The sequence below is a fragment of the Dipodomys merriami genome, unplaced genomic scaffold (assembly GCF_024711535.1).
Source record: "Dipodomys merriami isolate MVZ:Mamm:240054 unplaced genomic scaffold, mDipMer1.0.p SCAF_24, whole genome shotgun sequence".
Taxonomy (NCBI): Eukaryota; Metazoa; Chordata; class Mammalia; order Rodentia; family Heteromyidae; genus Dipodomys; species Dipodomys merriami.
Window position 1 is genome coordinate 1159281 of NW_027203826.1, and position 24283 is coordinate 1183563.

At 39.9% G+C, this 24283-nt stretch overlaps 1 protein-coding gene across 5 annotated transcripts in view; it reads left to right on the forward strand.

Moving 5' to 3' along the window:
• The first annotated feature begins 2719 nt into the window (after positions 1-2719).
• Adcy10 (adenylate cyclase 10) overlaps positions 2720-24283 on the forward strand; it is an 80520-nt gene continuing 58956 nt past the window's right edge. For 2 of the 5 annotated variants that reach the window (XM_070034150.1, XM_070034154.1), the window contains exons 1-8: positions 2720-2855; positions 8648-8747; positions 11701-11898; positions 12520-12624; positions 14143-14181; positions 14360-14503; positions 17762-17967; positions 19946-20042. In XM_070034150.1, the coding sequence (XP_069890251.1) occupies positions 11751-11898; positions 12520-12624; positions 14143-14181; positions 14360-14503; positions 17762-17967; positions 19946-20042 (739 nt within the window). In that variant the 5' untranslated portion in view covers positions 2720-2855; positions 8648-8747; positions 11701-11750. The remainder of the gene's footprint in view (positions 2856-8647; positions 8748-11700; positions 11899-12519; positions 12625-14142; positions 14182-14359; positions 14504-17761; positions 17968-19945; positions 20043-24283) is intronic. The other 3 variants (XM_070034153.1, XM_070034151.1, XM_070034152.1) reach the window with 3 other exon arrangements.

Below are 24283 nucleotides of genomic sequence, written 5' to 3' on the forward strand. Positions count from 1 at the left end.
GAAGTTCTGAACAAATTATAGCGTTTTTTTATATTATACTGTTAAACTTATTTGTCATGTATGTGCACAGGAAATATAGCATAGACCCCAAAAAAAGTTTATTAAAATGTATGCCCTAGGTTTGGTATCTTATTTTTTTCTCTTGAAAACATACTTTTTTTTTTTTTTTTTGGTTGGTTGAGGGGCTTGAACTCTGGGCTTGGGCACTGTCCCCTGCGCTCTTCAGCTCAAGGTAAGCACTCTACTATTTGAGCCACAGCGCCACTTCTGGTTTTCTAGTGGTTTTTTTTATTGGAGATAAGAGTCTCATGGACTTTCCTGCCCGGGCTGACTTTGAACCTCAATCCTCAGATCTCAGCCTCCTGAGTAGCTAGGATTACAGGTGTGAGCCACCAGCACCCAGCTAAAACTTACTTCTTGTGTATGCAGAGCCCCACTTAATTACCAGTGAAACTATTTATATCTAGATGCATTTACTTGCTTCCCAAGGTTGGCTTTCATTCAAAAAATATTGATCCAAGGTGCATTAGTACTGTTGTCTCTCCATTGTAAACATTTCTTTTTTTAAAGTTAAAGTAATAATGAAAGGTTAAATGTTAACAATGATTAACTTCAAAACACTGGTCTCTCCCTTAAAGCAAAAATTTACCAGAGACCTTTTCTATAATGAAACAAATAGCAAACACCAGCAACTACTAGATTGCTTCCTAAGGTATTTGTTTAATAAAATGTGTTATACTTCTAGGCCTAGTTTTCATAACCAACACCAGAAAATTCACTCAAAAACCTAATTAACCTTTTTTTTAACCCTTGAAACTGCTTTACAACATTTCAGCAAAATAAATGTGATTAATAATGGGCTAGATTTGAGAATATTTACATCTGTTTTCAGTTAGACTTTTAAATTCAAGTTTTAAATATGTCCCCATATTTGTTAATAGTTGTGCTAAATGTAAAAACAGCTAGGAAATTTAAATGTGATTTAAGTTGTTAGAAAATAATACCATACAATAAAAGAAAATAGACAAAAAACATGAAAATATTGCCAGTGTTACATTGTATTAAGAAAACTCAGACTCAAACTGAGGATCATATTGGGTTTCAAGTTGAATAGAAGTATGCACTTGAACCAGGCACTACCTACATACCTGGCTACTCAGGAGGCTGGTCCAGGTAGAAAGGTCCACCAAGACTGTATCTTCATTAATCAGCAAAAAAGCTGAGCTGGAGGTATAGCTCTAGTGGTAGAATACCACCCTAGGGTAAAAGCTTAGGAGAGTACAAGATTCAAGTTCAGGTACCAGCACACACACACACACACACACACACACAAATATGCACTTGAGGTCAGGAGTGGTGGTGCACATCTGTAATAGTAATGTTCAGGAGACATGAATCAAGCTATGTAGTGAGTCCTTACGTGGAAAAAACATGGATTGAGGATGTAGATCAATGGCAGAGTGCCTGCTTAGCAAATACAAGGCCTTGAGCTCAGTTCTCTGAGAAAACAAAAATTTACCACACACACACACTTATCTCTGAAATTGCCTGGGCACCCATGACTCATGTGTATAATTCTAACTATTCAGGAAGGTAGAATTGAGGTTTGAAACAAGCCCTGGCAGAAAAGTCCATAAGACTTCATCTCCAATTAACCAACAAAAAGCCAGCTCAAGCCGGGCACCTGTGACTCACACCTGTAATCCTAGCTACTCAGGAGCCTTGACATCTGAGGTTCATTATTCAAAGCCATCCTAGGTAGAAAAGTCCCCATGAGTCTCTTATCTCCAATAAACTACTCAAAAAAGCCAGAAGTGGCACTGTGTCTCAAATGGTAATGTGCTAGCCTTGAGCACAAAGAGGCTCAGGGACAGCACCTAGGTCCTGAGTACAAACCCCAGGATGGGCAAAAAAAAATCCAGTTCTGGTCATTTTTATAGTCCTAGCAGAGCCATAATCACAACAGTAGAGTCCCCTTACCAGATCTTCCAAGGTCCCCAGTGGATCCTGAAATCACACATAATACAAGCCCTAGCCCTATCCATACTATGTTCCCAAAACATCCACACCTCTGACATTGCCTACTTTATAAACTAATGCATCTTGAGCAATAGTAGAACAGATGAGAATGATAGCAACAAACATACTATAATAAAAGTTACCTATATTTGGTCTATCTCATCTGCTGTAGAGTAAGCAGCCTGTATAAGTGGATACACCAGACCAATGGATAACTTATGTTCTAAATAGAGTAGAAAAGGTTGACATGAGCATTCATCATACTATTCAGAAACACAATTTAAAAGCTATGACATGTTTATTTCTGTAATTGTCCATTAACACTTTCAGCTTATGGTAGGCAACAGGAACCTCTTAACCACAGACAACAGTCTACTATATTAACTAAAATTAGGTGCTTGATGGCACTTGTCTTTATCTTTATGATAATCACCAATCAACAATGGCAAATTTCAGTCACCTTTCTTATGGTGAACAAAATAGTTGTGTGAACTGCTTTGAGGGTCATATCAATCTCCCCTAACACTGCATGTCCAGCAAAGAACCTAACCTGAGCCAGTCCTAGAAGAGCAGTAGGCCTCACAGAATGGTGGGGGGAGGGGAAGGTGTGCCAACCAATCAGAAGCATAGTCAGTGCCCATGAAACAATACACTGGTGAGGGTGTGGCCTGGAAAACGGCTTTTAGACAAAACTGTCATTTTTATGGGTCTGCTATGGACAGGCACAGCATTTCTGGTGGATTCAGAATAATATCCAAGTTTCTTATTTTCTGCATTCCTGAGAGATCCAGCCCCTAATCTAGGCTCTCACTTTTCCTCAGCCTTGGAGAAAAGAGGTATGTTGAAGTAGCAGCATCAGTAGAAGGAATGGACACAGAGCTAAAAATGAGAGTCACCATCTAGTATGACAGATACTGGACTTCAGAGGAAAGCCTTGAACTAGATGTTAAGGTTCAAACTTAAATGGTTTTTGTTTTTGTCAGTTGTGAGGCTTAAATTCAGGACCTGGGCGCTGCCCTTGAGCTCTTTAGCTCAAGGCTAGTGCTCTATCACTTTAAGCCACAGCTCCACTTATGTTTTTTAATTGGTTAATTGAAGATAAGAATCTCACAGGGACTTTTCTGCCCTGGCTGGCTTCAAATCATGATCCTCAGATCTTAGCCTCCTGCAACGCTAGGATTACAGGCCTGACACACCAGCACCTGACACACGTATTTCTATGCCTGTCATGTTTATCCTTTCCTACTTATTAGAGATAGTTTCTATCTTTAATCTCTCCCTTATGTATAGTCAGAAGAAAAACTCCCAGGTTTTCCCTTCCTCCCTACTTCTTCTCCTCCCTCCCTTCCTCCCTTTTTTCCTTCTTACCTGTCTTTCTTCTTCCTTTCTTTCTTTCTGAGATAGATTATCACCACATAGCCAGGTTTACAAGCCTCCTTCCTGCCTCAGCCTACTGCATTCTGGGATTACAGACATGCACCACCATTTCCCACACTTAAGATATTCCTGCCTTTTAAGCCCACAAACAAATCATTTTGTTCTAGTTTCACTCCTGTATTTGTAACCTTAATTTCAAAATGCATCTACTTTCCTTGCTTAATCACAACAGAAGAAATCTTTCCAGGTTCTCAAATTACTTTATTTAAAACAACAAAATCTTTGCAATCATTTATTTTCCCACTAACTAGGAGAATCACCTGTAACTCTGCAAACAGATGGTTGTGCAATATTTCCTGGGAAAGCTCAGATGAAATGATCACTTTTATGTTGTTCAGTCATTGATCCTAGTTGATCCTTCAGCAGAAACAAATTAATTGAATCACTTTCTATGTAGTGCTAAAGCTTAAGCAAAATGATCTATAACGTGCATCATGTAAGGAGAGTATGATATTGTCAAGACTGGAGGGTTCATAATATATTTACAATAAATCATTTGAAATACAAGTTTAACTAGGCAGACTATATGTTTAGTTACTAAACCTAGCAATCTTACAAGTGCTGATCAATGGGACCAAAGTCGAGATAGCCAGCAAGCTGGCAGGCAGGGGAGAAGACTAGAACTATACTCTGTTCACTCTGTGGAGTCTAATGTCTGATCTATGGTATTCGTTACATTTCTTGAACTCTTTGCAGAGTATCCATTCCTAGAAAAGCATTGTGGGCTGCTTTGTTTTTTTGTTTTTTGTTTTTGTTTTTGTTTTACAAACTCAATCTTGACACTGTAACACGTGAATTTTCTGGGTTTTTTTCCTCTCCTAGGCAGTAGTGAGATTTGAGCCCAAGTCTCAGAGCTACTATCCCCTAGCCCTTTATATTATTTTTAGAAACAGGCTCTCACTATGTAGCCTATACTGGCTTCGAACTTACGATCCTTCTGCCTTAGCCTCACATGGGCTGACTATAGATATGTACCAAGATATCTAGCTTTTTATTTTCTCTTTTCATTCCTCCTTTGAATTTTATTGTGGCTTAGCTAAACCTAATCCTCTTACATCAAGGACAATGTAAGGAAGGTTTGTTGGCTGCAAAAATGCATAGTAGACTTTGCCAGGGGACCTGATCTTCTACCCTACTACTTCCACAATTCACTCCAAAATGTGAAGGTAGCTACAATTTTAATGTTAATATCATCATCTCTGGGCCCAACATTTCCAATCTCTTATCCATCATCTTTCACAGTCCATGAACTTCAAATAAAGTAAGCAGACTGAACCAAATCTTCTGGATCAGATTTGAACACTGAACTCGCACACCATGCCCTCATACCTGCTTTGGAAAGCTGTTTGGCAAAATGTATTACAATACCGGCATGGGATGTAAGTCAATAATACAGTATATACCTAGCATGCAAAATTCCAGATTAGCTCTCCAGCTTCAAAAAGAAGCAGATATACTGGTTGGTTCATTCCTATTGAGACAGGGTCTCAATAGCCCAAGCTAGCTTCAACTTGTGATTCTGCTACATCAGCCTCGTAAATGCTGGGATTACATCACTCTATTTGTCTTGGTTTTGAAACAGGGTCTTAATAGGAAATGCAAGGTGGCCTTTAACTTTCTATCTTCCTGTTTCAGCATCCTGAGTTGTCAATATTGTATGTTTACACATAACAGACATGCACATGTATATACACCTGGTTAAAGAAAAAGATATATTAAAATTCAATATAAGCTAGGCATCATGACACGTGACTAATTCTAGCAATCAGGGGACTGAGGAAAAATGATCATGAGTCTGAGGCCAGCCTGGGACTACACATACATATATACATATGTATGTGTATTTCAGTTTTAGGAATTTTCAGTTTTAGGAATACATCCAAAAGAAATACATGTTTACCAAATGATGCACACAAGAATGTTCTAGGAAGAATTGTTCCTAATAGCTGAAAACTGGAAAACCCACTGATCAGTGGTAAAGGGATAAATTCCATATAGTATAATCATGTGGTAGAATACTCTACAGCACTGAAAACAAATATTCATATATGCACAATAACATAAATGTCTATCACAAACACTTGAGGAAAGAAACCAAAGACAGAAATACTTTCTACTTAGGACTGGGAAGGTGCCTCAGTGGTAGAGCTCTTGCCTCGCATGCCTGAGGCCCTGGTTTCGATTCCTCAACACCACATAAGCAAAAAGAAAAAAGCTGGAAGTGGCGCTGTGGTAGAGCGCTAGCCTTGAGCTGAAGAGCTGAGAGACAGCGCCCAGGCCCAGAGTTCAGGCCTCACGACCGGACCAAAAACAAACAAACACACACACACATACACACACACACAAAGAAATACTTTCTACTTATATAAATCAAAAACTGGTAAAGATGGGGCTGGGAAAGTGGCTCAGTGGTAGAGCACTTGCCTTGCATGCTCGAGGCCCTTAGTTCGATTCCTCAGCACCACATAAGAAAAAAGCCGGAAGTGGCGCTGTGGCTCAAGTGGTAGAGCACTAGTCTTGAGCTGAAGAGCTGAGGGACAGCGCCCAGGCCCAGAGTTCAGTCCCCACAACCGGACCCCCCAAAATAAAAAACTCGTAAAGATGATACATGGTTTAAGAAGTCAGGAGAGAGGTTACCTTGAGGAAATAGGGAAGGTAACAGAGATGGCATGAGAAAGCGTGGAATGGCAGTGCATACCTGTAGTTCTCCAGCATGCCCACAGATGCTTTCCTCTTAATTGACACCAGAACATGAGGCTCCAGAATCAAGGCCAGCCTTGGTTACATAGCAATACTCTGACTCTAAAAGAGGAAGCATGAGAAGGACTTCTAGAGTTCTGGTAATGTCCTCTTCCCTCTCTGAGTGACATTGTTTACTTGATAAATACCTAAGTTGTACCCATAAGATTTGTGCATTTTCTGTATGTTATCCTTCAATAGAAATTATTAAAATAGCATTAATTTCTTAAATTTTTATTAATTTATTATTCTTAAAAATAACATTAATTTTCAGTGAATCCCATTTTGACAACATATGTTTATGCATTTGCTTTTTTTTTTTTTTTTTGTCGGTGGTAGGGCTTGAACTCTGGGCCTTGGCGCTGTCCCTCAACTCTTCAGCTCAAGGCTAGCACTCTACCACTTGAGCCACAATGCCACTTCTGGTTTTCTGGTGATGAATTGGAGATAAGAATCTCAAGGACTTTCCTGCCAGAGCTAGCCTTCAACCGCGATCCTCAGATCTCAGCCTTTTGATTAGCTAGAATTACAGGCATGAGCCACCGATACCTGGCTGCATTTGATTTTTTAAAAAATCGTAAATGTAGCACTTTTCATTTATTCTTCTGAAATTTCTTGTGATTCAGTTGATTAAGATGTGTGTGTAGCTGGGTGCTGGTGGCTCATGCCTCTAATCCTAGTTACTCAGGAGACTGAGATCTAAGGATTATGATTCAAAGCCAGCCTGAGCAGAAAAGTCCCCATGAGACTCTTAACTCTAATTAAAATGGAAGTGGCACTGTGGATCAAGAGGTAGAGTGCAGGCTGGGAAGATGGCTCAGTGGTAGAGTGCTTGCCTTGCAATGCATGAGGCCCTGGGTTCAATTCCCCAGCACCACATAAGCAAAAAGAAAAAAAAAAGCCAGAAGTGGCACTGTGGCTCAAGTGGTAGAGCGCTAGCCTTGAGCTGAAGAGCTGAGGGACAGCGCCCAGGCCCAGAGTTCAGGCCCCACGACCGGACCTCCAAAAAAAAAGAGGTAGAGTGCTAGCTTGGAGCAAAAAAGCTCAGGGAGAGCACCAGGCCCTGAGTTCAAACCCCATAGCTGACAAAAAAAATGTGTGTGTGTGTGTGTGTTAACATTTAAGCCTGGGCTGCATAGTGAGACATTATCACTAGAAGTAGAAGAAGGAGGCAGGGATAGGGAAAAGAGTGGCTGGGAGGGGAGTTCCAATCCAGTGTGGACTACCAAGTAGCACCTTATGTCAAAAAATTAATCAGCTATAGACAGATAAATGAAAAATACAATGTTTTTTAGGTTGATTTAGCAATTTTCAAGTATACATAAGTATTGAACTATAGTTGTTGTGCTGTACAATAGATCTCCATTCATTCATTCTCATTAAAACTGTATTTTGTGGCCAACATCTTATTCTCCCAGCTCACTCAGCCCTTGGCAACCACCAGTATACTCTCTGCCTCTTTGAGTTCATTATTTTTAGATTCCACATGTGAGTGGGGGACATCTTGCAGTGACATTCTCCAGATTAATACATGTTGTCTCAAATGATAAAATTTTCTTCTTTTTTAAAGTTGACTAGTAATCCATCGTGTGTGTGTGTGTGTGTGTGTGTGTGTGTGTGTGTGTGTGTGTGTGTGTGTGTGTGTGTGTATTACTATATTTACCACATTTTCTTTCATTGTGGGTACTTATGTTGATTTCATAGCTTGGCTGTTTTGAGTACTGCTGAAGAAATATAGGAGTGCAGATGTCTCTCCCACATCCTGATTTCATTTCCTACATTTCCTTTGGATATAGGCCTAGAAGTAAGCTCTATTTTCAATTTCTTGAGGAAGTTCCACACTGCTTTCCATAATGTCTGTATCTTGGTCAAAAATCTCCCAGCCTGAATTGACATGGGACCACTCATTTAATATAATTTCCTGTTAATCATCTAATATTAGTTTCCTCATTTCTATCACTTGCCACTTTATTCAAAAGGATATCAAAATTTCAGGAAGTAGGCCTTGTTAAGTCAAGATATAGTTTGTAATATTTTGTGGATTTGAAATTTCAAAAGTCTTCCAAAAAATAAGCCTTATCAAGAGAAAGAGGAAAAAATGAAGTAATAGGAGGAAGAAGAGGAAAAGGAGAGGAGGAGGAGGAAGAAAATGAGGAAGAGGAAGAAGAAAGGTTAGCTTGTTCTTGGTCAGAATCCAGCTTACTTGTTTAAATCACTTCTTGTTAAAGTAAAAGCTCACATATTATCATATGGTAACCATTAAGGCTGCCACCAATATTCCAACTCTCTTTTGTTTTACACACAGTAAGATTGTACTTCCCCATATACTTGAGCCCTTCTTCAAATTATACATCTTTGTAATAACAGCTTTAGTCACTGTCATGGGGAAAAGTAAATATGTAACTTCTGCCAGACAAATGAGTCCATTCCATTGCATCCTTTTTCCCTGTAGCCTTGGCCATCAGAATGCCCCTGTCTGTATTGTCAGAGTGAAATGCAGCAACAGAAGACAGTCTCAGCCAACCTACAATGGCAGGCAACATGATCAAGAAGTAAGCTTTTGTTATGGCAAGCCACTGAAATTTTAGTTTTGTTAATGAAGCACAATCTAGATAATCTTGACTGATAATGTTATATTCACCAGGCTGTATTTTCTGGAATCACAATGTTAACTATTTTTTGCAATTTGGAAGAGCAGATGATTCAGAAAATATGCCACGTGGCATATACCCTGAGGGCCCACTAGTCACCCCATATGTACAGGGAATGCAAACCTTTTTGCTTACCAAGCCTCAAGGAAGTTATAAATGATTCCATCCTGCTGAATTGTGAAAGGCATAGATGAGACCCAGATTTAGCCAGGAAATGTTGAACTTTGCATCCTTTATGGATGTTGTTTGTCCATGTGACTGCAGTGGTGGAACTTACCCTCTTCACATCATCTGAGAGAAACAGCCTGTCTCACTGTCTGTTGTTATATGCACTAATACGACACTGCTTAAACTACATTTAGCAAATTAGAAGAAATTTAGAAGACAAGCTGAGGTTTTCTAGCCCATCCTTTGCTCTTATTACTTAAGACTAGTGATCATTATTTAAGATAATATTTGTCAGTTATTATGTTTGTGAATGTCAGTTGTCTAAGAGTAGCTACTTGAATTGTTTGTTTTCATTTTGCCAGTCCTGGGGCTTGAATTCAGGGGCTTGGCACTGTCCCTGAGCTTCTTTTGCTCAAAGCTAGCACTCTACCACTTGAGTCACAGTGCCACTTCTGGCTTTTTTTGTTTTGTGGTACTGAGGAATCAAACCTAGGGCTTCATTCATGCTAGGCAAGCACTCTACCACTAAACCATATTCCTAGCCGGACTACTTGGATTTATTTAAAATCATTGGGTGTTAAGTCAAGCCCTGGTGGCTCACACTGAGATTGGATGGGTGAGATTGGAAGGATCAAAGTTTGAGACCAGACTGGACAGAAAAGTTCCTGAATTCCTTCTTAACCAATAGCTGGGTGTAGTAGTTTGTGTCTATCATTTTGGAGATGATAAGAAATCTAAAATAAGCAGATCTCAGCCCAGGAATGTGCCCAGGCAAGAAACAAGTCTCTATATGTAAAAGTAACCAACACAAAAGGGACTAGAGGAGCATCTCAGTGTAAGAGTGCATACCTAGCAAGCACTGAGTTCAAACCCCAGTGTTGCCAGAAAATAAATACATAAACAAAATGCCTGAATGCTTTATTCAATTTTTACCCACATTTTTATATTTTTTAATTCTCCATGGTGGAGAAGACAGAAGAGTTGGTGAGGATATTCTAAGTTTTGTCCTTTTTCCCTCTTGTATTAATTTCTGTAATCTCAATAATGTTGAAATTATCCTCTAGACTTAATTTGTTTTCTTTTTTTTTTTTTTACTGTCCAGGCCTTAGCACATATACCTACTACATGCCAAAACCCCAGATTTCCTTATGAAGGTTATCTAGTTTCTAGCATGTAGTACTTGTTTTTACAGGTTTCTATACATTTCTATAAATTTTCAAGTTTGTCATGTTTCCCTACCTTTATTTTACTGCCCAGTGGTCTTTTTTTATCTCTTTTGCCACAAGTCTCAGGGAAAGATCATTAGCAGCTCAGGCTCCTTTCTGTTGGTTCACATGAAGTATGCTTCTTCGGGTGGAGCAGGCTGGTCTTCAAGTACACTCAAGTTCAAGTTCCTTTCTCTTTGACTTTATTTTCAGATCATTTTCCTTCACCAGTATTAGGAAGCTATCTTGGCTCTTAAGAGTACTTAGTATGCTCAATTAGCACAATGATTTTCTTGGCAAGAATCTTTCCTTAAACTTATTCATAGCAATGACAACAGGATAACATTATAGACTTTCCCAGTTTGGCCTTGGTAACATTTGTGAGGTATTTGAATAGTACCCATTCCTTTCATGGCTACTATATTGCTCTTCTTATAGAGTCCTGCATGTGTGACCAAATGAACAATTCCATGTTTTCTAACAGGCCTAGAGTACATATAAAAAGTACTCTTTTCCTGTTCTGGGAAATTACTTGAAAAAAACCAGTTCCAGTCAAGATTCACTAATTTTTTAAAATACTTTCCTTCAATCTAAGGAATATGTGGCTACCTTACTTTTTTCCTTTTAATATTAATGTGTCCTAATATGACCTATGTCTGCTTGAAATGAGCACTTTTTCCCTGCTGATCAGAACCAAAAATAACAGAAATATGGATGTGTGTGTGTAATTGTTTTTTTTGTACTACCTATTGCAGAAACTTGGCTTGCTCTGAAGAAGCTAGCAATGTTACCACATTTAGACATGAACATTTAATTATCCTCAGTGACTAAAGGAGTACCTTAGGTAACCCTACTTTTCTCAGAACTAACTGGGCAGCAAACTGAAATTTCAACATTTCCTTCCACTTACAGCTTTAATGCCTACCTTTCCCTACTTTATACACACCCATGGCCACACCTCTTCTCACTCTATTCAATTATCTCTATAGTTAACATTAAACCTTAAAATACTTAACCTCTTTTATATAGTCTAATATCCACCTATAAATACATATAAGTATGCACACATAACTCACATCTACATTTTAATTTTTAAGAAAAGAGATAAAACATTAAAAGGGTGAGAGGAACAAGGAAATGGGAAGCTAGAAGGGAAAGGAGTCTGGCCTGAGTGGACAGAGCTGCTGGCCTTTCCACAGCAGGTCTTCCAGTGGGATGAGGGCTTACCTGGAACTTTATGGAAATGGACTAGCCCATTACATGTCCTTGGTAGTGGTGCTCATGTTGAAATGGCTGCCCAGGGCTAGAAGGTCACTCTGTTAAGGTTATTTCCCCTCTGTACAGAAAAGTGATCTTTTTGAAGTGTTACTCACTTTCTCTCACATTATCACTATTCAACCAACTTAAATAAACAACCTACGGTTAAAACAAATGGTGCAAAAAAGAAAGAGGAAAGTGAGCAAATATATTTTTGTTTCTAGAAGACTTACTTGGAAACTGCTTCCAGTCATTTAAGTCATTTGCCTTGAATATGAGCAGTCAACAAGAAGAATTAGAGGACCGAGCAATCGTCAGAATAGCAGCTCACTTACCAGACCTCATAGTCTATGGTGATTTCACTCCAGAGCGACCCTCGGTGAAATATTTTGATGGAGTCCTAATGTTTGTTGATATTTCAGGCAAGTGCAAAAGGGTTGTTTGTTTAACATGAGCAGGCAGCATGCTGGTACAAGAATTCACATGCAGAACCTTATTGCAAAGTTGGGATGCCCTTTTCAAGCTCTACTGAGAACACAGGTTCTCTCCTGCCTCTCCCCCATCTTCCAGTTATGGGCTGTTCTCTAAAGATGCCCAAGTCTCACACCAGGGACTTCATGCTTCTGTGTCCTTGTAGTGTAGTTCATGGCTTCATCTCCCAAGTCCCACACCTGTCCCCAACAAAACTGACCTTAGGAATTGATCTCCCTAGCAAATTACATCTCAACAGTAAACTTCTACCTTTTTAAGGAAATCTTGAAAATTGTGTATTTTTATTATCCTGGAATGAAGCTTTCTATTCCAAATGGAATTTCAGTTATCACTATATAAGTTGAGAATCTGGCAGGAATTTCTTTCCCTGTCCCCTAAAATAATAAACACAGATGGAGGAGATTGTCTGTTTAACACATGATCAGCCACAGAGAACATGAAGAAACTCTGGTGCTTCTTAAAATATCACTGCTCTCCAAGATAACTTTCTCTGGCTCCAGAGAAGGTGACTCCTCCAAAGCAGTCAAAAGCCAGCTGCCTTTTTATTACAGGTTTTACTGCAATGACTGAGAAGTTCAGCACAGCCATGTACATGGACCGTGGGGCTGAGCAGTTAGTGGAGATCCTCAACTACTACATAAGTGCGATAGTGGAGAGTAAGTATTTTCCTAGGTTTCTGAATTCATTACTTTTTCTTTTCTTCTCCCCCGCCCCCCGTTGCTTATACCCAATAACAACTGCTTAACATTTTTCATAGTCCCCAGGAAATGGGTATACAACCACTAAGGTGATGTTAGGGAAATGAACCCTAAGATATGTATTCAAATGTTCTTTTTTCTTTCATGGAATTGTTTCTAACGCATTTATAAGATTATTTCTTTGTTGCTTTGTATGTCCCTCCTCCACAGTATAACCCCTGCTTTCACTGTATTTGATGTCAGTATAATTTGTGGAGGGGAAGGGGAAAAACAAATCATTTAAATAGGGATACAGGTGGACCCATTGCAACAATGAGATGTACAAGTCGTTATGTCAAAAACGAACTTTACAACTTTGGTGGGGGGGGGGTGAGGGAGGGCGGGGAGGATTGGGTGGGGGGGCTGGGGGAGGATGGGAAGGGATGGGAAGGGGAAACAAAGGAGGAGGCTACAATGCTTGATAAGAAATGTACTCATTATCTTGCCCATGTAATTGTAACCCCTCTGTACAGTATTTTCACAATAAAAAATAAATAAAAATTAAAAAATAAAATAAAATAAAATATGTCATAATACATGTAGAAGAGGTATCATTCTCCATATAAGCCAAATATAGTCATTAAGAGATGGATGTATGAATAGATAAGAATGATTTATAATTAACATGTCAGTCATTTGTCTCTAATGATGGATTCTGAAGCCCTTACAGCTGAGTGAAAAGACTGGTCCCCTTTTAAGCTCTGTCTGCCATTTGTTTACACTTTTACTGTGAACTATTCATAAAGAAAAGGATTTATTCTGCTAACGTAAACTCTAGGCTTGCTGCTTTGTTAGGATCTATATTCCCTACTAATTTCTTACCATCACTCATGAGACCAAGTTTAATGTTCCTTAAAGCCAGAAACAATATTTAATTCCTCTTTGCACCCCACTCAGCACGATAGGTACTCAACAAGTTTGTGATGACTTGTGGGCTTGGGTGCTGTTCAGTGATAGTTCATATGCCTAGCATGCATGAGGACCTGTGTCAAAGTCAAACAAAAATGTTCATTTTTATTATAGAGTGTAAAAATTTTAAATGCAAGCCTGTACTAAACAAAGCCCCAATTGACAATTGTTTCAATTTTCCTATTTCCAGAATCCCACATCTTGTGGAATCCTGCCACTCATCCACCCATTCACTCAAGGCCCAGGATACAAAAAGTTTTCTAAAGTTATGGGAGCAGGGCAGCTATCCTCAGGCCTTCTGGGAAACCCCATCACCTGTCTCCTGACCTTTCCCATTCACATAAATGGTTGAGCACCCTCATTCTGTAGTTGAATGGATTTAAAGAGATAATATCTTTAGCATTAGTATATTTTGTGAATTGCTGCTCTCCTGACCCTTTTCTCTTCTGATAAAAAAAATGAATTCTTTTTACTAGCTTTAAGGAAATCAAGAGCTTGATTTAAATTGTTTTCCCTTTTTTTCCTCAGAAGTGTTGATTTTTGGAGGAGACATCCTAAAATTTGCAGGTATGGAGGCTGCATGGGGAAAGGCAGGAAAGAAGCACCGAGGAGCCTGTGCTCTGCCAGAGGAGGCATCTCAGGGGCTGTGTTGAATGATGTGGTAGAGTTATCTCTCCAGAGCTCATACAAAATGTACTGATCCCCAAAGTGGATCCAAAGTCCCCAGTATGTCTCTTTCTTAAAGGTGATGCACTCCTAGCCCTGTGGAAAGTGGAGCGAAAGCAACTGAAAAACATTATCACTGTGGTGATTAAATGCAGCCTGGAGATCCATGGGTTGTTTGAGGCCAAGGAGGTTGAAGAAGGGCTAGACATCCGAGTTAAGATAGGTAAGTGTTTGAGAAAGGGTAGATTCTAGCTAACATTTTTCCAAAGACAAATCAGGAGAACATGATGGCTTGGTCCCACCATCATGCCTTGAACTTCAGAATTTGGCTGACCAGAATGAGTATTTTAAAGAATTGAAATTTATCATCAGATCTACCTAATGAGCAATTTTTAATTAGTTCATACAATATTTGACACATAAAGCCATTGAACAGCATAATCTTTGTTTTTACTATTATTGCTGTTGTATTAAGTGGCGCTCTATTACTTGAGCCATGTCTCTAGTTTCTGTGATTGCTGTTATTCTTACATCTTTCAGTTTGTTGACATTGGATATCATTAAGTACAATAGAGAGTAGTTTGTCATTACTTAAATTGCTTTATGACATCTCCCACTTTGTAAGAATGATGGGCAAGAAGAAATTTACAGATAAGCCTGAAACTCAGCTCTAGTTTTATACAAGACTTGTTAAGATTGTATATATAATACCTTAACAACCACCTGAATTTCCACATTGCATTGAGCATATTGCACACATTGTGTCATTTTTGTTTGTTCTTTTTTTGGTTTTGTCTTTGTTTTTGCTTTCAGACAGGGTCTTGCTATATGTCATAGGCTGGCCTTAAACTTGCTATGTAGTCTAGGCTGGTCTTGAACTTTTGATCTTCCTGTCTCTGCTTCCCAAGTACTTTGATAAGAGGCATGCCTCCACCATGCCTGGTTACTAAGTCATTTTTATTTCACCGCAATCTTGAGGTAATGGTCATCGTTGCATAGGTGAGGTGTTAATGAGAGGTAACCACCAGAGGTATGGTTGGTGAGGTTGGCTGTAGCTTCTGCCTATTTAAATTCCATGAAATTTGAAAGTCTCAAGTATCAGAGCTGAGATTATCAGAGGTTATCTATGTCACTGCTCTCACTTTTCTTTCATCTTTGCCTCCTTTTTCTGTTTTTCAAAATTCCCAAATAAGTTACATATGCTGTTGAAAAAATCAGTCATTATAATAATGATGTAACATCCTTATTGAACATGATGATAACTCAAATCCTCAGGTGCCAAGGGGCTGGTAGAGAGGTGAGTTTCAGCATCTTTCTCCTAGTAAATCTAACTAAGCCACCATGTTCTTCAGATGGAAATAAGCATATCAGAGAACAAAGACAGAAAACAAACTCTGACTTTATTAGTTTTAATCACTTAGAAGAAATATATGGGTATATATTTGACATCCATGTCCTGTTTTACAGCATCTGTCTTCTATTGCTCAACTTTCATCTCTCAACTGGAAAAATGAAAGATGAAGAACCATTGTTGGTTGAATTTGGACATGTGACTGTGACTGTTATTTGAGAGTCTTGATACTTCTTTTCCCTTAGTCTTTGGTTGTTGACTGAAATTAGAAACAAAAGGTCCTTTTTAGTTGAACTTTCAATATCTGATAAAATGGAAATCCTCTCCAAACAATTTTTTTTCAAGTCCTCAGGGCCTGTGCTCTAGCTCAAGGCTAGCGATCTACCACTTGAGCCACAGCAGCACTTCTGGCTTTTTCTGTTTATGTGGTACTAAGGAATTGAGCCAGGGCTTCATGCATGCTAGGCAAGCATTCTACCACTAAGCCACATTCCCAGCCCACAAATTCTTTTTTTTTTTATTTTAATTTTTATTTTTTGTGAACACACTGTACAGAGGGGTTACAATTACATGGGCAGGTTAATGCGTACATTTCTTAGCAAGCATTGCAGCCTCCTCCTTTGTTTACCCTTCACATCCTTTCCCAGCCTCTCCCCACCCCCCACCCAATCCTCCCCGATTCCCCCCCCCCCCCCGCCTCCCTCCCTCCCCACCCCACCCCAACATTGTAAAGCTCGGTTTCGACATGACAACTTGTACTTCTCATTGTTGCAACAGGTCCACCTGTATCCTTAAACGACTTGTTTTTCCCCATCTCCTCTACAAGTTATACTGACATCAAATATAGTGAAAGCAGGGGTTATACTGTGGGGGAGGGACATACAAAGCTACAAAGAGATAAACTTATAAATGCGTTAGAAACAAATGCATGAAAGGAAAAAACACTAAAATACATATCTAAGGATTCATTTTCCTAACATCACATTATCTGACCTTTTCCACTTGACTCATACATATACTAGATATTGCAAATAAGGGAAACCATGGGACCTATGTTTCTTTGGGCCTGGCTTACTTAATATAATTTTTTCAAAGTTTTTCCATTTCCTAACAAATGGGGCACTGTCATTCTTTCTGATGGAGGCATAGAATTCCATTGTGTATATATACCACATTTTCTTGATCCATTCCTCTACTGAGGGGCATCTGCCAGCCCACAAATTCTTAAAGTTGTTATTCATTGTTCTTAAGTATAAATGAATTGAAGACAAGGTAAAATTACTCTGGGATGGGCAATTATCTATGCATGAGTCAAGCGGAAAAGGTCAGATAATGTGATGTCAAGAAAATGAACCCTTAGATATGTATTTTAATGTTTTTTTTCTTTCATGCATGTGTTTCTAACGCATTTATAAGATTATCTCTTTGTTGCTTTGTATGTCCCTCCCCCACAGTATAACCCCTGCTTTCACTATATTTGATGTCAGTATAACTTGAGGAGGAGATGAGGAAAAACCAGTTGTTTAAGGATACAGGTGGACCTGTTGCAACAATGAGAAGTACAAGTTGTCATGTCCAAAACGAGCTTTACAATGTCGGTGCGGGAGGGGGGAGAATGGGGGGAAAGGAGAAGGATTGGGATTGGGGGGGAGGGGGGAGGCTGGGAAGGGACGTGAAGGGTAAACAGAAGGAGGAGGCTGCAATGCTTGGTAAGAAATGTATACATTATCCTGCCCATGTAATTGTAACCCCTTTGTACAGTATGTTCACAAATAAAATAAAATTAAAAAAAAATTTCTGTGTATCTCTCTGTATATCTCTCTCTGTCTCTGTCTCTCTGTCTCTGTCTCTCACACACACACATACACACACACACACACACACACACACACACACACACACACACAGAGTGAAAGCTAGTGGCTGAATTTTCTAGGCTTGAAAGAAAGGGGCATTTTGAAAAGTTAGGGCCTGGAAGGAAGCATGCTCTGATTTCTGAATAAAATTTTAGAAATTAGATTTTGCTCTGAAGTAGCACAATCATATCAAGACTGATTTTTCCAAGAGCCAATGCTGATAGGAAATTATCCAGAATTTCTTATGCAAAACTTTGCTTCCCCTTTTTGCCAGGACTTGCTGCTGGCCACATTTCCATGTTGGTCTTTGGGGATGAAACACGCAACTACTTTTTGGTAATTGGCCAAGCTGTAGATGATGTCCGCCTTGCACAGGGCATGGCCCAGATGAACGATGTCATTCTGTCACCAAACTGCTGGCAACTCTGTGACCGGAGCATGATTGAAATTGAGAGAATTCCAGATCAGAGAGCTGTTAAGGTAGGTGTGTTGCAGAAAATCCTGCAGTCATATGGGTCATGGTAATTCTGTGGGGCTCTTGAATTGGTGATGAGGTAGGACCAGTCATAGTTTGGCCCAGGGGGCTTTTCTAGTACAACAACTCTGGGAGGAGCTGAGTCTGGGGAGCTCAAGGAAGAAATGATCAGGCTTCTCTGAGATAACTAAGAATGTACAATTTTGGTATCTGGGGGCTAGTAGCCTTGCTTAAGGAATAGGAAGGATCTGCTGGTTGTTCTCTAGGAGCAGAAGGGAGTATTTTTAATAAGGTTTTTATTGTGAAAATCCTGTACAGAGGGGTTATAGTTACATGAGCAAGGTAATGAGTACATTTCCTATCAAGCATTGTTGCCTCCTCCTTTGTTTTCCCCCTATCATTCCTTCCCTCCCACTTCTACCATTGTCGCTCATTTTCACTACCTATCACCCTCCTAACTCAGGGGGAGGTCATTGTGTCAAATGTCTCTCCATTTGATTTTGGCAGATTATTGGACTAACTTTCTTCCTTGTTTGGGGAAAGAATATCACAGATCAAGACCTCTTTAGATAAACTTAATGATAATAAAATAAGAAGTTAATTTTTAAAGGATGAGATTAGGTCCATTCTCAGGGTATTATTTTATAAAGTTCATGATCTTATTACTGGTGTGGTTCCTAGTATCTTCTTGTACATCAGTCTCCTCTCCCTTTTAACACTTATAAGAAAGAAATGGTATATACTTTAACCAGTTTTTATTTAAATTAAAATGTTAGGAATGAAAAAAACAGTAGAAAATAGTATATATATTCCTTGAAATGGTGATATATATATATATATATATATATATATATATATATATGTTGTATACCCGCTGATTGTTGAGCTCTTAAAGAATGAGAATAATTAGAAAACCTTTTAAATTCTGTCTCTGTCTCTGTCTGTCTGTCTGTCTGTCTGTCTGTCTGTCTGTCTGTCTGTCTGTCTGTCTGTCTGTCTGTCTGTCTCTCTCTCTCTCTCTCTCTCTCTCTCTCTCTCTCTCTCTCTCTCTCTCTCTCTCTCTCTCCTCTCTCCTCTCTCTGTCTCTCTCTCTCTCAAAAAGTAACAGGGCTTGAACTCAGGGCATTGAACTTGGGGCCTTGTGCTCAACTTTTTTGCTTACAGCTGGCACTCTACCATTTGAATTGTATTTCCAGTCCACCCAATTTGCTGGTTAATTCAAAGTAAAGTCTCACAGACTCTTCTGTACCAGCTGACTGACTTTGAACTTTGATTTTACAAATCTCAGCTTTGTGCATAGCTTACAGGCATGATCCAGTTAATTATTGTTTTGTGATGGTTCTGAAGCTTGAACTCAGAGATGAGGCTTTTTGCTTTTCTTTGACATTATCTACTCATAACAGGCATTCTGCCATTTGAGACACAACTCCAGTTCCAGCTCTTTGAAAGCTAATTGAAGAGTGTGGGATTTGTCTGTCAGGACTGACTTCAAATCTAAATCCTCAGATCTCAGCCTCCTGAGTAGTAAGGATTAAATGTGTGAGCTACTGCTAGATGGTTCTTTCTTTCTGAGCTAAGGATTTAACCTGGAGTCCCTACACATACATATTAAGCACATGCTCTATATGGGCTATACCCTTAGCCCCCTGAATTTTCAACTCAAAAATTCAACCTTATGAACATGATGTGGTAAATTACACCTGCAATCCCAGTAAGCAAAGGCTGAAGAAGAACAAGTCTGAGACCAGCCAGGACTGCAAAGCAAGTCTGAGGCCAGCCTGAACTACATAGGAAAATTCTGTCTCCAAAAAAACAAACACAAAAAATTGAAGATCTTTAGAGTTTATATATGCCAATCTCCATTTGCCATGTCTGAGGCATTCAGAAACACACTCTTGGACTTTCTGCTAAGAATTAACACTCAAAGGACCAGATGACCCTGTTCTCAGAATAACTGAAAATTTCTCATTTTATTTTGTTTAGGTTAACTTCTTAAAACCACCTCCAACCTTTAACTTTGATGAGTTCTTCGCCACCTGTATGAGCTTCATGGATTATTACCCAACTCATCAACACAAAAGTAAGTTCCCTCCATAAACAGTGGTCAATAGCTTCAACAGCTCCATCAAATGACTGCTCTCCTAGACACAGCTCTAGTCCTTACCAGAACAAAAAGGGAACCTATTTCCCACTCTCCACATCAGAATTCTAAGTACCCTCCTTTCCTTCCCCCACATCCTCTGCCTTCCCTAGGTAGGCAGAGTGCTCTCCATCATCTTCCAAACTGCTAAGTCTTCCCCATAGTGAAAGAAAAGAAAAAACTTTAGATGTTTTGTTTTGTTTTTTGTTTTGTCAGTCGTGAGGCCTGAACTCTGGGCCTGGGCACTGTCCCTCAGCTCTTCAGCTCAAGGCTAGTACTCTACCACTTGAGCCACAGTGCCACTTCCAGCCTTTTCTGCTTATGTGGTGCTGAGGAATTGAAAAACCTTTTGAGCACTAAGAATACACTACATCTGAATTTGAACTGCTTGGGGACTGGAGATGTGGCTTATGGGTCAAAGTGTAACACTCCGAGTTCAAGTCTTGGTCCAACCCCCCCCACAAAAGTATTTTAAATTCTTCTTGTATCTCCTGGCTTACTTAATTCATCCAATAAACATCAATTTTATGTGTCTTTGAGTAGGTATACACCTACCTACTCTTTAATCTTTCATATTTAATTATAGTTCCCTCTGTGTTGCCCATGCTGCCTCAAACTCCTGGGTACAACTGATCCTTCTATGTCAACTTCCTGTGCTGAGCTAGTCTTTAGCTCTCAGTCTAGCTTCTTCCCTCTTGCTTCCTGTCTGAGACTGTTTATGTAGGCCTGGAGATATGACTCAAGTGGTAGAGCCCTTACCTAGCAAGTGCAGATCCCTGAGTTCAAATCTCAATTCCAGAGAGAAAGAGAAAATGAGAGACAGTAAAAAAGAAAGAGAGAGGGGAAAAAAGAGAGACATTATGTTCTTCATTATCCTTGGGTTCAGAAGTAATCTTCTCTAATATTGCCACTTCCATCCTCCACTAGGTATTTTATTTTTTGTGGGCTATTAGCAATGAGTTGCTTTCCCTGCTCTTCTCATTATTGGCATACAGAAAAGCCATTGCTGTTTAAGGGTTCATTTTATACCCTGCTACTTTGCCAAAGTTTTGGATCAGCTCAAGTAACTTGGGAGTGGAGTCTATGGGGTTCTTTAAAGACAACATCATGTCATCTGCAAAGAGGGAGAGTTTTACTTCATCTTCCCCTATTTGGATCCCCTTTATGTTTGCATCTTGTCTTATTGCTCTAGCTAGGCATTCTAATAGTAAATTGACAAGGAGTGGAGAGAGTGGACATCCTTGTCTCGTTCCTGAATTTAGAGAAAATGGCAGCTTTAGCTTTTTGCCATTAAGTATAATGCTAGCTGTAAGTTAGTCATATATAGCCTTTATTATATTAAGGAATGTTCCATGGATTCCTAGTTTCTCCAAAGCTTGCATCATAAACAGATGTTGGATGTTTTCAAATGCTTTTCCTGATCTATTGAGAGAATCATGTGGTTCTTATCCTTGCTCTTGTTGATGTGATGAATTACATTAATTGATTTGTGTATATTGAACCAGCTTTGAATCCCTGAAATGCATCCTGTTTTATCATAGTGTATGATTTTTTGATGAATTGTTGAAATGTAGAGGTCAGAATTTTGTTGAGAAGTTTTAAATCGATGTTCATCAAATAAATGGATCTATAGTTTTCTTTCTTTGATGAGCCCCTGTCTGATTTTGGGATGAGGGTTATGTGGCTTCATAGAAAGAATTTGGTAGTGAAATTTTGCTTTCAATTTCATTGAACAGTTGGAGAAGTTTGGTTTGAGTTCTGCTTTGAAGGCCTTGTAGAATTCAGCTGTGAATCCATCTGTTCCTGGGCTTTTCTTGGTTAGGAGGTCTCTTACTGCTGTTTCTATATGATGCTTGATATAGATCTGGTTAGTTGGTTTAAATCTTCTTGGTTTAGTCTGGGCATATTAATATTTGCTAGAAATTCTTCCATTTCTTCCAGATTCTCAAATTTGTTAGCATAAAGGTTTGCAAAGTATCCCTTTATAATGTTCTGAATCTTGGTTGTTTCTGGGGTGATGTTTCTATTCTCATTTATGATGAGAATGTTTATTTGGGTGTGTTCTCTTCTTTTTCTGGTAAGATTTGCTAAGGGTCTATCAATTTTGTTAAGTTTTTCTAAGAACCAACTCTTTGTTTTGTTGATTCTCTATGGGTTTTTTGGACTCTAATTCATTTAATTCTTTTAATTTTAATTATTTGTTTAAATGTACTGGATTGGGGTTTGGCTTGTTTCTCTTTTTTAAGACACTTCAGATGCATCATTACCTTGGTGATTTAAGATTTCTCCACTTTGTTGATGTAGGAACTCAGAGCTATAAATATTCCTCTGAGTACTGCCATTGCTATGTCCAAGAGGAGCTGGTAATTTATATGTTCATTTTTGTTACATATCATGAACATTTGAACTTCCTTTCTAATCCCTTCCATGACCCATTGGTGGTTCAACAGTGTGTTGTTCACTCTCCACGTATTACAGAATTTTCTTTGGTGGCTTTTGTTGATGAACTCAAATTTTATTTCCTTGTGGTCTGAGAGGATGCAGGAAATAAATTCAATGTTCCTGAACTTGGGCAAATTTGCTTTGTGACCTAAAATGTGGTCTCTTTTGGAGACTGTTCAATGTGCTGCTGATAAGAAAATGTATTCTGGACCCACTGATTGCGACGAACAGAGAAACCTCCAAACCGGGAGCCTAAACAAAGATCCCACTCCCACCCCTCACTGAGCAGAGGGGCTCCATCCTGCCAAACCCACTCAGCCCCATGGTGGGAACCCCAGAACTACATGGGTCGCCCATAGAATGCCACAGCAGAAGACATGCAAGGTACTGATGCTGATCCGGAAAGCACAAACAAAGACAAACCCCAGTACTCAGAACCTGCATGGAGACCCCTCCCCTCGCCCTCAGCCAGAGGATGGAGGCCCATCCCACAGAGCCAACCTGAACAGCATCAACAGCAGGAGAGACAGAGGATAAACACAAGCCACCACTGCCCAGCCCAGCTCACAACCATCTCAACTAAACTCTGATTGCAGCAGCAACCAGTGACCTACATCACACAGAAACAACAAATAGCTCCAGGGTGAGTACCCCGCAGGGGACATTGTATCCCTCAAGGGCAACCAGATCTGATGGGAACCCCCCAGACCATGACCCAGACCCCTACCCCAACACCTGGACTACAGGACCCACTAAAACTGGGAACTGTTCGAGAGCTTCAGCAGCCTGTGGAGCACTTCCAGCCAACCAGGCTAGAAAAACAGAGCCCTTGGAAGGGAGCTTAAATGGCTACGCCAGGAACAACACCCCTGGGTCACAACAGACAACAGTGGAAGAAATTTGAATTGTGTACTCCAGACTGCATAACCCAGGTGGGATACACAGCAGCACAGGTGCAACTGGAGTGCCCCAGGTGGGAGGGCCAAGACCAGGCCTGGGGATCCAGTGCCTGAGCAACACAACCAACTCCTTCCAATTGAAGTCAGAAGCTGAGCAGAAACCTCAGCAGAAGGGGGAAAACACCCCCTGGGAATCACATCTGTGACAGCAAAAGACCTGGGTGACCAGGGCAAGAGAACCAGAAGCCGAAAACCCACCAGAACCCAACCCATACATCCCAGGCTGGGAATTGGACAACTCAGGCAGCCAGCACCTGATAATAGTCAGGAGCTCAGGCTGGTAAGGTGGCTCAGTGGTAGAGTGCTTGCCTTGTGTGCATGAGGCCCTGGATCTGATTCCTCAGCACCATATAAGCAGAAAGGGCCAGAAGTGGTGCTGTGGCTCAAATGGTAGGGTGCCAGCCTTGAGCCAAAGAGCTGAGGGACAGCGCCCAGGCCCAGAGTTCAGGCCCACAACTGGCAAAACAAAATATCAGGAGCCTATAGCAGACTCCAGCAACTGGAAGAGTACATCCAACACATTCAAGCTTACCAAGAGCACCTGTAAGACTAAACAGGAGCAGTCTAGGCCACTCAGTCCTTCTAAAGGTGGGAACTGCCAGTGATTATAGCAGAGAGCTGAGAGTCCTATGTGGGTCAGACCAGCAGTTGGAGGTAGGCCCCCCAACAGAACTGAGACCAGGTACAGACTCTCTCTGCCAGTCCAGAAACAGCAATCAAACAAAGATAGACACCTATGTTCCAAAACAAAATTTCAGATTAGTCTGCAATAATCCCTGA